This window comes from Muscardinus avellanarius (genome assembly GCF_963383645.1).
Source record: "Muscardinus avellanarius genome assembly, chromosome: 7".
NCBI lineage: Eukaryota > Metazoa > Chordata > Mammalia > Rodentia > Gliridae > Muscardinus > Muscardinus avellanarius.
In genome coordinates, this window is record NC_137793.1 from 4,876,400 (window position 1) to 4,890,522 (window position 14,123).

Here is a 14,123-nt window from a genome sequence, read left to right on the forward strand (position 1 = left end):
TTGAGAAGCGGGTTACAGCCTTCACAGGACACGTATGCTAAGGTGAGTAGTCAGGCGTGGAGCCGGGCCATCAGTGTTGGGCATCCCTCGACTCTCGTGGGAAGATGAAGACTGAAACTTCTCTCTACCTGTCCACCAGAAAGCCTGGGGTGGGGCTCAACGCTAGCACTAACATAGGGAAATCAAGAAAACCCTTGCAACCACTGTAGCCTTTCTCCTTTTTTCTTCCCTTCAACTCATCCAAATACCAAATTTTTTTCAAAGGTTGACTTTGAGAAAAATCTCCTCCAACCCTCTTTCTAGGAGAGTAAGCAGGCCTTAGGAAAGTAGTTTCTCCATGTTTCCACAGTACATCTCAGCGGCGCCAGAACAAGGGCCCACTTCCCACCGTCCTCTCCTGCTTCATGGGGGAGCCTGCTTAAGGGGTGACTGCATCCCCGTAGTTGCACAAGAAGCAACTGGACCCAAAGAACTGCAGGGCCTCATGAGTGGGCTGGAGGCGGAGGCGGGGTTGGGGGGAGGCCATCAGGCGTGGAATCTACCCGCAGGTGTCTTTCTCCTCAGGTTAGGTAGCCCAAGCTGCTCTGCTGGTTAACGGCCTAAGCAGAATACTGTTTTTATTCTGAGGCCCTCGGAATAAAAGGGTATATATATCTATTTTTTTATTGGTGCATTGTAGTCATCCATCTTAATGAAGTACACGATGGTAGAGACGTACATACATCACCCAATTAGCCCTTAGTCAGTTTCCACCTAAAGGGAATATTTTTGGCTTGCCATCCTCTATCCTCTGACTTTTCAGCCCAGTATTCCAGTGGAAAATTTCCAGAGCAATGAAATTTCAAAACGCACAGACAAGAAGAGAACTGGAAACCGCAGCCATAAAACAAGACCAGGACTGACTGCGGTGTCTGGTCCAGTCCCCTGCCTCTCTCAGAAATAATCCAGCATCTCTGGCAGAGCCTGGCTCCATAACAAGGTGCACGCATCCATGAAGCAGGAGGGGCGCGGCAGAGGCAGCCGTGGGAGGAGCAGGAGAGCCAAGGAGGGAGAAGTCATGGTGGGGATGGCGGCCGGAGAGGCCTTAATGATCCTAAAAAATTATTGGGCAATAATTTCTACTTTGGAACTCATTCTGCTGTTCCAAAGAATGATAAAGCACCTTAATTATTGCTTTAAATACCCACACAGCTCCATCAAAGCAGCACACAGCAGCACCCACGTCTGAACGCCTGAGCAGACCTCGCTCACCACGGCTCGGGAGGCAGCCGCGGTAACGTGGTAGTGCAGATCTAGCACGGGCCTCGAGATGGGCGGCCACTCAGGCCCGGGGTGGGGGTCTGCGGGGTGCCCTTGTTGATCCTGACACACCGAGATCCTCGGTTGAGGCAGACCAGGCTTCTCTTCCTTCTGTTGACATGGGGCTGGGGAGGGGTGAGGTTTCATTTGAGGATGTTTAAGAAGATGTCGATTTCTACACGGAGTTCCACCCACCCAAGGCTGCTCTTTTCCATCCACGGGATCTCGGGATACTCTGAGGCCAAGCCTTGCCAATATGATTCCTTCATACCGACCCAAGTAGTTCTCCAGGACAAGCCGGCTCAGTTAAAGCATATATCTTTATTCCTCCCTCGGATTATAAACTCTTGTTTCTGGCTTTTTAGGACTGAAAGAAAACAGGATGATTCTTGATTCAAATCCCTGGAGTTTGTAAGGGAAGGGGCGGGAAAGACGCTTGACTCTTTGGAGAGGTGGTTGGGGCTGGCTCCTGGAGTCGAGGTGCCGTATGTCAGTGGGCAGAAAGCTCATCCGCCCTTCCGAGACAGACCTCATCAGCCTCTCTGAGTGCAAGCCACCAGCCAGCCCAGGACACAGCCACAGAGGAAACCCAACCCGGCCTTTCCCTCCAGAGTAGGGTGGAGGCGGAAGGTACAGAAGTCACTGGCTGGGTAGGTATGATCGCCTCCAGAGTATGTTCACCGCTCTGACCTGGGCTTCCAGCCAGACTGGAAGATGCTTCAAGTCCTAGGTGCGGCGTGAACCTCCCCAAGCTCTCTGCTTGCAGCAGCTTTTCCTGAGGACGCAGTCGCCACAGGCATAAAGATAACCCTTCAGTCTCCGTGCGTCGCAATTAAGTCAGCAATCCCATTTTCACAAAGACCCTCCCTGATGGTGCCAGCCTCCTCTGTGCAACCCAACGTCCTGGAGCCCCACACAGCGATGCTCGCAAGGATGCAGACGCAGAAGGGAGGAGCCACATCTACTCATTTCTCTCGCAGGTATGAAAAAATAGCCTGTGAAAAATACTGGTGGGACTGTGGTTCAGGGACAGCCTCAGCTACTACTTAGTGAGGCCCTTTGCAATGCAGTGAGACCCTGTTTCAAAATAAAGAATGAAAAATAGGGCTGGAGGTGGAGCTCGGAGGTAGAATGCCCCTGGGCTCCATCCCCAATACAACACACATACACACACACACACACACACACACACACACACACACACACGAATACTGGTGAGCTTCTGAGAGACTCATTTCCTACTTATTCAGCTTCAGAGAAGAAAAAAATATGGGTCCAATGATGGGCCCTCCTTTGTCTTTCTAGATTCAAGCAAAAAAGGAGTTAAGCTAATCACTTTAGTTAGCTAAAGCACACACACATTACATACACACAGATGTGCACTTTCCACACCTGTCCTTGTGCATTCCCTATATCCTGCAGCACAGATGGACGCTCAGATGTTTGAGAGGACTGGAGGTAGCAAAGCCAAGACGTTTACTTTGGCGGTTCTTACAGCAAGTGCGGTACACCGTGTGCCAACAGGTGAAGTTACTGGTGTTACGACCTGGGTCCTGGCACTTGCTGAGTTTTGGTGATGGGTGAAGCCAGCAACTCCTCTGCACCAGTGTCCAAGTCTCCCACGATCCAAATCCCAGTCTCTGCACGTACGGGGTTTGGAAGCCAATAAACCTGTCGCAGCTACACCAGTTTTCCACCTGCCGTACCATTTAGCAGCCATGATACTCTGCTCATTCTGAAGAAGAAATCAAGTATGAACCTGTTTGCTGGAACCACCTAAAAAGATTTGGCCTCCACTGTCTGGTTTTATTTTTTAAAACAAGAGTGAAATTCATGAAGCTTTTTGCTAAGTCTTGCCGACATTATCCCCGGATGCAGTGTCTTCTCGAGCATGCGCCCGTTCCTAGATCATGGTACTTTTGACTTCATAATGACTCATGTCTTTTTCTTAGCAGTGTTCACTCTTGACAGTGGCACAAAGGAAAAAGGAATTGGCGAACTGTCCAGAGAAGAGAGGGACAAGAATCGGGCGGGTCCCTGCACTGGTATCCACGCACGCGTGCGGAGGGATGAGAAGTCCAAGTGACGTCGGCTTTTCAGCTGTACAGACTTCCTACCGACCTGGCCAAGCACAGACTCAGAGCGGCTGGAGGCGGGAGGGAGCCGAGCTCCTGCACCGCCCTCTCCCGCGGGCGGCCAGCTCAGCCACGCAGCCCACTAATGGTAGAACTCAATTCAGGTTCTCTGTCCTGCTCCTAATGCCCCATCCAACGGGCTTCCTACAAATGATACTGAGTTGAGAAGCCTGAGAGAGGACGCTAGAGACGGCCCTCCCCCACTTCTCAAAGCGATGAATCCCTTGTTGGATACCGCCACGCAGGGGACCCACGTGTTAAACATGGCGGCATCGAGGCAGAAACCCAAGGATCCCACGGAAGTTAAGCAAGTGGGTGCTGCCCAGAAGGCCAGCTTAGAATCTGCAGGGTTTTTTAAGTGGTTGAAATGTATTTTCCTATACTTCTGAAGCCTGTCTTTGGTGCTCTTGAGGTGGAATTTGCAGAATGTGTGTGTGTGTGTATGTGTGTGTGTGTGTGTGTGTGTGTGTGTGTGTGTGCGTGTGCGCGTGCGCGTGCATGCTTGTTGCCTGATTCACCTAGACTTTATTTATTTATTTATTTTTGGTGGTACTGGGAATGGAACCAAAGGGATTTCTACCTCCGGGTTACACTCCCAGACCTATTTTTATATTTTATCTGGAAACAGGGTCTCACTGAGTTGCTGAGAGCCTCACTCAGTAGCTGAGGCTGGCTTTGAACCTGTGCGATCCTCCTGTCTCAGCCTCCCAAGCGCGGGGATTACAAGCGTGCGCCACCTCATCCAGCTTCACCTAGACTTTAGACATTCTCAGTTTAGCCCAGTAATGAGCAAAATAGGGTGAAGGCTTCACTAATTTTTCTTATTAAAAATAATCTTTACCTACATAAAGTGAATATAGTGCTCATGAAAAGTGCTCGTAGCATTTTAGAGACCAACGTTCTGGTCCTGAGCTGTACCGCGGCTCACGTCCTTTTTAACTTTTCCGCTTTTGAATACATGTTCATGGTACCGGAAAGGATGGTTTCAGATGAGAGATTCCCCACCTGCTAGGCTCCCATCGCTCAAGATGTCTTAGGGAAAAAGGACCACGAGTTCTGTCGTACAGTTATTGATCTAAAACCGGATTATTTATCTTTTTGGTCTACACAGGCCAAGAGGGGGGAAGGCAACAGCTGACAGACCTCGGACTTGGGCAGTGACACCTTGACCACTGAGGCCTCAAAGTGCAACTCTCTTGGCTGCATAGTGCACTTTCTTAACCTAAATCACTCGAGCCCTTTGCCCTGGCCATTAACTATCGAGCCACAGAGCACGGGAAGACATTCCCAAGCGGAAGGTGCCTCAGGGAGCAGTGGGGTGCCATTCCTCCTCCATCCTGCCCCCAGGTGGGGATGTTCTAAAGAGACGCGAGACCCCAGGTCTCAGTACAGAACGATTGTCAGCATCTCCGTCCATTTACCCTCAACTTGGATTCAAAGCCAAGACGCCAAAGTGCTAAGAAACAAACGGAAGGCCAGTGTTCCACCCAGGGCCACCCGTAGATGGCCGGTGGTGGTGACTGAGCCCTCCTCTCTCCACCTGCAAGTGGCAGGCGATGGCCCCGACCCTCCACAGAGCAGCTCGGTCCATTCTACTCCCTCCGCCTTCTCTAGAGTGCCCGACCTATCCTGGGACAACGCTGGCACTTCAGAGGCGAAGGAAAGAGAAATACGTGTCTTTCCTAAATGTTAAAGCTAAACAAAGCACCTAAAAGAAAAGAAAAGACTTATAAAAATAGAATGGGGCCATCTCCCCAGGCTTCTCACATTATCTGTGATATATGAAATGTCAAAATATAATGAGTAGACTGTCTGCACATTACGGTCTCTTCCCACCCGTATATACCGAAGGCGCAGCAGCCCCAGCACTTCCATCCCACCTCTTAAAACTTGACTTTGTAGAACCACAGTAATAAGAATTTCCTCCATTCCACTGGCCCCGACCTTCCCCAGCACGCACCTGCTCACGATTCCAGAGACGCTCCAAAAATAGACGTGTGAAAGAAAACACATCTTCTTACACTCTCTATCTGCATATTATCTCTTGAGATTATTACTTTTTTTGTTTTACCATAAAAAAGATTGCATATTGGCAATATAATGAGAAAACCATGGCGGCCGTTTCTGGGCAGTGGTGGGGTAGGCGTTAAAGCACAGAAGCGGGAGGCCTCGCGGAGGACGAGCGAGTCCCCGCCTGGGGACACGGGGCTCGGTCCTCCCTCCTTGGGCATCCCAATGTCCCTTCTTAGTCGCTGCGCCTCTCTCTCCACCCTCCCCATCTCCACGACCCAGGCCGCGCAGCCCTCTGGAAGCAGAGGCGGAGTGGCTGTGGGATTGTGGGATGTGTCCCAGGCCGTTGTGGAGTCGGGTATGGCCGGGAGGGACGGATGTGGGACAGACACCAGAGCAAGCTGATTTGTGACTGTTTCCACTCTGGGAAACATTGTCCGTCACTTGTGTGACTTCACAAATGTAAGCAGTTACTAGGCTGATAGGTTAAGAGACGAATCTTTTGTTCCTGTGGTTCTGCATTAGTATTAAGCATGAATAGATATCATATATTACATTGCTTTCCTCCTGCTCGGGGCTGGGGGTGCGCTGCACTCTGCTTCCGAACAGGAAAACCGCACAGCCCGTGGACTCAGAACTTGAGAGCTGGAATCCCCTGTCCCCACCGGTACCCCAGCCCTTCCTCCCTGCAGGCCCTCTGTTCCTGTGTTAAAAAAGCCCCCCAGCCCCCCGAGGTTAAATAGATAGTGCCACGTTCTAGACCCGACGCAGGGCTGCGCTTCGCAATTGCGCCTTGCTAGGCGAGAGCAGGAGATGGCCCCCTCCCCCCCAGCTCCCAGCCCGGCCCCCAGCCTCCCGCGCCCAGCCCGTCACTGGTTGTGGACGTCCTCTCTGCGGACGATCTTGTAGATGATCCAGTAGAACATGTTGAAGATGAGGAAGGCCATGGGGAAGCCGATGCGGGAGATCTTGTCGATCTTCTTGGCCCTCTGGATGAAGAGTTTTCGCATCTCCTCCGGGGACTTGGACGGCGCCGGGGGCGGGTTGGTGGTGTTGTTGTTGGCGCCTTTGACCGAGATGCCATCCTTGCCCTGCAGACAGGCCGGGCCCATCCCGTAGGCGAAGTTGAAGCGGCCTTCCCCAGCCTCATCCTCCTGGAATAGGTTCAACATGGGGGTCTACTTAAAATAAGACAGGGGCTGGGCACCCTCCCTGCAAGGCGCTCCCTGGGGCCAGGCCAGGCCTCTGGTCCTCCGCCCCCCACCGCGCCAGCCCAGCTCCCCGAAGGCTTCCTGGCTGGCTGGGGAGTTCCGCCTTATAGAGGGGCGCCACCGGCTTGCGGACACAGGTGCAAACCAGGGGATGGGAACAGCTCAGATTCCCAGCTCTGCAAGTCCCTGTGGACGGCCTCAGCTGGGGGACGTGGGGGCGAGGCTCCCCACCCCCTCCCAAGGCTCTCGCCCCTCCCCGGTTTTCACTGAGTAAAGAGCCGCTTGAGGCCACGCTGGATTCCGTTAGGATTTCTGAGGACAATTTGGAGTGATCCCCTGCTTTGCCGCTGTCTCCGCGCCCCTGTCCCCGCCCCATGATGGCTCGGGAGGGAGCAAGAGGTCTGGGCCTCCCTCCGTCCCAAGCCAGGGGAGCGCCAGCAACCCCCCTGCCTCCGCCTCCAGGTTCCCCGAAGTTAACATCTCAGGAGAACCTCTGAATCTTAATCAAATTACGGTTCAAGATGCTTCATCATTTGGTTTCAACTTGCCTTTCCCGGACTACCTACCCACTCCCCAGTTGGCCTCGCGCCTGGCCAGCTTTATCGATCTCTCTGTCTGTCCCTCCCCTTTATTTTTACAGTACTGGGGATTGAACCCAAGGGTGCTCTACCACCAGGCTACACCCCAGCCTGGGTGACCATTAACAGATGAGTCGATTACATTTTTCTTTTTTTTTTTTTTGTGGAACTAGAGATAGAAACCAGGGGCTTTCTACCTCTGGGCTACACTCCCAGACCTATTTTATATTTTGTTTGGAAACAGGGTCTCACTAAGTAGCTGAGAGCCTAAGTAGCCGAGGCTGGCTTTGAACCTGTGTGATCCTGTGCGATCCTCCTGTCTCAGCCTCCCAAGCACGGGGATTACAAGCGTGCGCCACCACGCCTGGCAACAAAATTTTGAGATAACCACACAATGGAATTCTACTCAGCCATAAAGAAGAACAAAGTTATGTCATTTGCAGGCAAATGGAGGGAACCAGAGAACATTATGTTGCGTGAGATTAGCCAGCCGCAGAAAGTGGAGGGCCCTGTTTTCGCTCATATGGGGAAGCTGGGGAGTGATGGGGAGACAAGGGGCAACCCCGTGGAGCGAGGGAGGGGTAGCGGGGAAGGCAGTGAAGGAAACACCTCTCAGTGCAGGGGAAGCGCCGCACTGGCATCCTGTGCACCTTTGGGTGAGTTACTGTCTGCCTTCCTCATCTGTTAAACACTGCAGTGGAAGGAGCTGAGATTTGGACTGAAGGCCCCAATCGAGCTAGCAGATTACCAACTTCACCTAGTGTCTGGGAGAAAAGAAATTCCCAGGAGCCACTGGAAAAAGCTTGCTGTTCCCATTACAACCAGCAGGTGGCAGGAGACATCTGCCCATCCACTGCTTGGGGTGCAAAGGGCAAACTCCAAGGCTGTACTCTGGAGCCCAGGGAGGCTGCGTGTGCCTGCTCTGTCTGGGCTTCATAGAGGTTTCCTAATAATCTACCTAATGAGGCCGGCCAGGGAGCTGGAAGATCAGATGCTCTCTGCCCAGCAAATGAGGTAACTTGGGACTGTGGTATAGAGCCAGGAGCCTGGCCGAGGTCAGAGGCTCGGAAATCCAGCTTGCGGTCGGCCATTCCTCCGCACTCAGCAGCGGGGTAACCCCCCTGTGAGCCTCCTGCAAAGGAAGGTTTCTGCTGCCCAAACTCGCACACCTCTACTGTAAGAAGCACATTGAGTGGCTTCCTCCAAAGCACGCTCTGTGAGTGTGTGTGTGTGTGTGTGTGTGTGTGTGTGTGTGTGTGGTGCTGGGGTTTGAACCCAGGCGCATTCTACCTCCAAGCTACACCCCTGTCCTTTTCATTTTATTTCATTTCATTTTGTGTTTTTTGGTTTTGAAACAGGGTCTCACGAGGTTGCTTCAAGTCTTGCTAAATGGCTGAGGCTGGCCTTCAACCTGTGATCCCCCCGTCTCAGCTCCCAAGTTCTGGGGTTACAGGCCGGAAGCCCAGTTGTGCACCCTGGTGCCCAGTTCAGAGCCCTCATGAATGGGGTCATGTTAACTAGGCCTCCCCCCACCCCCAGGACAGGGGGAAGGAGTGTGAGCCCTGAGCTGAGCTGGGCCTCCCGTCTCTGGCTGGAAGAGCGGGCCGGGCCGGAGACAGCATCTCTCTGAGGCGGCTCCAGGGCACGGGTGCCTTGCGGCACTGCGCATCCCGTGTGGCCAGATGCTGGGTTTGTCCAGTGTAGCCAGAGGTGTGGTTTTAAAACTCTGGGTACCTACTCCAGATTCTTGAAACATTGCTGGCCAAATCCAAGATACGTGCACTCTAGATTTGGCCTTCTGGGGACCCGTTTTGACCTCTGCTTTGGATAAGCGTTGGCTCTTGATTAAGATCTAATAAATGCAGGACTTTTAAAAATCTGCCTCAGGATGGACACACTGCTCAACGGCGTGTGGTCAATGTTTTGGAAAGCGCCTCAGGTCCTGGAGCCTCTGCTCCCCTCCAGCGCCAGCAGTGCTCCCCTCCAGTGCCAACAATGCTCCCCTCCAGCGCCAGCAGTGCTCCCCTCCAGCGCCAGCTGTGCTCCCCTGGGGGCCCAGGTGGCTGGCTTCCCCCACTGCAGCAGGGCATCGTCCTCCTGGGCTGCGTGGGGAGTGGAGGACATGACCTCTGCGACCTCTCCCAGGAGAGACCTGAGTGGGAGAGTCAGGTCCACTCCTGACAGCGGCCTTGTTCACACTCTACCTGGCTGCAGAGTTTTTACTTTCCTTAGCGTATACACGGGTAGGCATTTGGGGAAGGTGGAGGCAGCCTTTGGAGGGCCGTAGCCCACCCTAGTACCTGTTTTATTTTATTTTATTTATTTTGTGGTGTTGGGGATTAAATCCAGGGGCATTCTACCTCTGAGCTACACTGTTTTGTTTGTTTGTTTTTGTTAATTTGGAAAAGGATCTTGCTAAGTTGTTGAGGCTGGCTTCAAACCTGCAATCCTCCTGTACTTGGCCTCCCAAGTACTAGGATTATGAGTGTGCACCACCATTCCTGGCACAGAGATCTTTTATAGTCTGTGTGTGTGTTTGTGTATGCATGTGCTAGGAATTAAACCCAACCCAGGGATATTCGACCTCTGAGCTACACCCCCAGCCCTATTTTTAAATTCTTTATTTTGAAACAGGGTCTCAATGCATTGCAAAGGGCCTCAGTAAGTAGCTGAGGCTGTCCACGAACCACGATCCTCTGGTCTCAGCCTCCTGAATGCTGGGATGACAAGTGTGTGCCACCACGCCCGGCTCAAGCCAGTGCCTTTTTTAAAAGAAAAATTTGGGGGGCCTCTCTTCCTTTCAAGATGGCCCACGTTCTCCCATGAACATGTATCCCCATTTTTCCTAAATAAAACTGCTTCATCTCAAAATAAAATAAATTATTTTGAAATAGGGTCTTGCTAAGTTGTTGAGGCTGGGCTGGAACCACCATCTTCCTGTCTCCGCCTCCCTGAATGCTGGGATTACAAGCCTGTGCACCACCACACCCGCGCTGGGAGTCCTTTAAGGGGGCCTGTCTGGCTTGCTACCCCACAGTGTCCTTTTCCAGTGCAGATTCAGAAGGATGGTGACATGTCAACTCCCATGGCATCTTCTGTCTCAGAAGGTGCGCCTCCTCCTTGTGGTAAACTGCCAAAAGTTCACTGAATCATGTCGCTGATGCTTAAACATGCTGACGGAAATGTGTGTATAGGTGCAGTCATTTTAGTTCTTGGTGCTTGTGTGCCAGGACAAAATTGAAAGCTTCTTTGGCATCTTATGACTTCATCCTCACCACCGTCCCCACGAGGCTGCTCAGGTCCATTTTACAGATAGAGAAATGGCCCAAGAAGAAGATGGCTTGAAGTCACGTGCCAGAGAAAGCTCAGGAGCAGAGTCCTCTGTCCTGGACACCAGAGCTGGCTGGAGAGTTTGTAGGTGTTGTTGGTGCTAGAGAGTTAAACCCAGGGATGTCAGAGCTCCAAACAGCACCTCCAGGCCCTTTTATTTTTTGTTTTGTTTTTGTGGCACCAGGGATTGAACCCAGGAACATTCTACCTCTGAGCTACACCACCAGCCCTATTTTATTCTTTATTTTTTGAAACAGGATCTCACTAAGTTGTGGAGGGCCTCATTGAATCTGTGACCCTCTTGTCTCAGCCTCCCAAGAACTGGGATTACAAGCATGAGCCACTATGCCCGGCCTCTTAATTAATTAATTATTTTGGTTCTGGGGCTTGAACCCAAGTTGCATTCTACCTCCAAGCTATACCCCCCAGCTTGATTTTATTTCTTATTTGGAAACAGGATCTTTCTAGGTTGCTGAGAACTTCGCTTAATTGCTGAGGTTGGCTTTGAACCTGAGAACCTCCTGTCTCAGCCTCCCAAGTACTGGGATTACAAGTGTGCGCCACTGCGCCTGGCTTTTTATTTTATTTTGAAGTGGGTTCTGGCTAAGTTGCTGAGAGTCCTGCTAAATTTCTGGTGTCAAACCCGAGATGGTCTGTCTCAGCCTCCCACGTACTGGGATTGCAGACGTGCGCTTCCCTGCCCTGCCTGGCTAGTAGACAGCATTTTACACAGGTCAGTCTGGTGTTGGAGGCCCTTGGTACGTCACAACTAGGGATGGAGGGTGACCTGACAGGTCAGGGGTGGCTCCATGGTGGCTCTGCTCTGTCCCGGGGCAGGCCCTCTGGTGGAAGGCTCCTCCTTATTTGCTGGTTGGTTTGGCGATGCTGATTGCATGCTTATGACATCTCAGACATTAGGTCAGGCTCCAGGGATAGAGTGCTGAGCAAAAATGGACAAGCTCTCTGCCCTGACGTGGAATAGAAGCACAGGAAGCATCACATGTCCAGTGGATAGTTAGAGATCAGCACAGATGTTTAGAAGGTTAGAAATGGGCTTCAAGGAGAACCTGGCCTTTTAGCACATACACAGTACACGCATGCGTTAGAAGAAAGGGTGCCCCTTCTCTGGGCAGATGAACTAGACTCCCTTCCTTTTGGCTGATACAGACCGAGCGAGGGCTCGGCTTAGGGCAGAATGCCTCCTTGGATAGAGCCTTTTACAATCCCAGCACTTGGGAGGCCGCGACAGGAGGACTGAAGTTTCAAGACTAGCCTCAGAAACGTACCCAGAATTTTGGCCACCTAGTGAGACCCTGTTTCAAAAAATATAAAGGGCTGGACTGTCACTTGGAGGTAGAATGCCTCTGGATTCAGTCTCTAGTATCCAAAACACGCATGCGCGCGCACACACACACACACACACACACACACACACACACACACACAACCTAAGAGAGACCGGAATACAAGTGTGGTCACGTCAAGCAAACCTCACCGGAAGAGCAAGCCGGCAAAGAGAAAGTGATGTGTCAAGTGTGAGGAACTAAGGAACAAGCCAGTGCGTCTAGACTTGGCAAAGGGACACGGCTGGAGAGGAGAGGAGAGCGGGCTTCCGGGGAGGTGACGATGGAGGCGGCTGTCTGCCTGCCTGCCTGCCTGTCGGGGGCTTTTCAGAGGCGGCCTGTCAGACTCCTCTATTCCACCCTCCCAAGGTGAGAGGACCCTCTCGGGATGGATTTGCTCATTACCCCCTCCTGGAGGAAGGGGGAAGGGCTGGAACCCTGGACATTCCATTTTAAGAGCCCACCTTTTGTGGTACAATTTTCTTCTGGAACCAAGCCCAAGGCAAGAATGCAGGCTTGCAGGAAACACAAGCAGCCCTCCCACCGCCATCTTTGCATGTAGAGCCCATCAGGCTCCCTTGGTGCTGCCTCTGGGCGTCACCTGGTAATTTTTGCAGGGTGTTGTTATGGTTGCAAGGTTGCCTGTGGACCCCAGGAGGGCATTACTGGGGTGGGGTGAAGCTAAGATTCCTAAGACTTGACTCCCCATTTCCCGCCTGCGGGTCCGGATGAGAAGGAGGGTCCAGGGAGGCGGCACAACACAGGTGCCTGGGCCTCTTGGGCCGCGGGCGCCTACCTTGTGATGCCTCCGCTTCCTCCGGAACCGCAGCAGCTCTTTGTGTTGGCGCGACACGAAGTTGACAGCGGCGTACTCCAGCAGCGCCGAGAACACGAACAGCAGACACACGGCCATCCAGATGTCGATGGCTTTCACGTAGGACACCTGGAATTGGGCAGAGGGGAGCGCAGCCGGGTGGGCGCAGGTGAGAGCCAGTGGTCAGCCGCCGCCGCAGGCCCCGGCCAACCCGCTCCAGGCTCCTGGTGCCGTGGCCCAGCCACAACCACCACCAGAAATGGGAAAGTCCAGAAACAGACATCCCGGCAGTCTCGAGTTGGGCACCTTTCTGCATGGAGAAGTCTCTCGTCAACCTGCCCAGACCGGCCCAGGATCTGAATCAGCCCTTCGTCCAGGGGAGGCCGTGTCTGTGGCAGTGAGCTGCCGCAGGCCGCGCAGGAGCCGGCTAGCTACTTCGGTGCAGCTAGATGACATCAGATCGAATGTCAGGATGTCCCAGTGAAAGCCGGGCGTGGTGGCGCACGCTTGTAATCCCAGCGCTTGGGAGGCTGAGACAGGAGGATCGCACAGCTTCGAAGCCTCAGCTACTTAGGCTCTCAGCAACTTAGTGAGACCCTGTTTCCAAATAAAATATAAAATAGGTCTGGGAGTATAGCCTGGAGGTAGAAAGCCCCTGGGTTCCACCCCAGTACCACACACACAAAATTTAAGATATCCCAGTGATTGTATTCAGGTAACACTTATTCTACTTAATTGTGGCCCCAGGGCACAGGGTCAGTGCTGGTGGGAATCTGGATATGCTGATTGGGATATTCCTTGACACAGAAGGCAGGAGGCTGCTATCTTTATTATTATTATTATTATTATTACTTTTTGGTACTGGGTCTAGAAACCAGGGACATTCTATTTCTGAGCCATACCCTCAGCCATTTAATTTTTTTTTTTTTTTTTTGGTACTGGGGTTTGAACCCAGGGACATTTTTCCTCTGAGATATACCCCCAGCCCTATTTTTTATTGTTTATTTTGAAACAGGGTCTCACTGAGTTGCAAAGGGCCTAAGTAGCTGAAGCTGTCCTTTTTTTTTTTTTTTTGGGTGGTACTGGGGATTACAAGTGTGTGACACGCCTGGCTTGAGGCTGTCCTGGAACCTTGATCCTCCTGTCTCAGCCTCCCAAGTACTGGGATTACAAGCGTGTGCCACCACCTCTAACTTATTTTTTATTTTGAAGCAGGGTCTCACTGGGTTGCAAAGGGCCTCACTAAATAGCTGAGGCTGTCTGCAAACTGGGATCCTCCTGTCTCAGCCTCCCAAATGCTAGGATTACAAGTGTGTGCTTTTACGCCTGGCCCTATATTTTATTCTTTATTTTGAATCAGGTTCTCACTAAGTTCAGAAGGCCTCACTAAGCAGCTGAGGCTG

General features: G+C 52.2%; 1 protein-coding gene across 2 annotated transcripts in view; it reads right to left on the reverse strand.

Moving 5' to 3' along the window:
* Window positions 1–6,313: 6,313 nt before the first annotated feature.
* The window catches only part of GLRA1 (glycine receptor alpha 1), a gene marked incomplete at both ends in the record, with an annotated part of 91,182 nt that continues 83,372 nt past the window's right edge, over window positions 6,314–14,123 (reverse strand). Inside the window, 2 exons of one of the 2 annotated variants that reach the window (XM_080699022.1) lie at window positions 6,314–6,598; window positions 12,703–12,849. In XM_080699022.1, coding sequence (XP_080555148.1) covers window positions 6,314–6,598; window positions 12,703–12,849 — 432 coding nt within the window. Of the gene's footprint in view, window positions 6,623–12,702; window positions 12,850–14,123 lie in introns of both variants that reach the window. The other variant, XM_080699021.1, reaches the window with a different exon arrangement.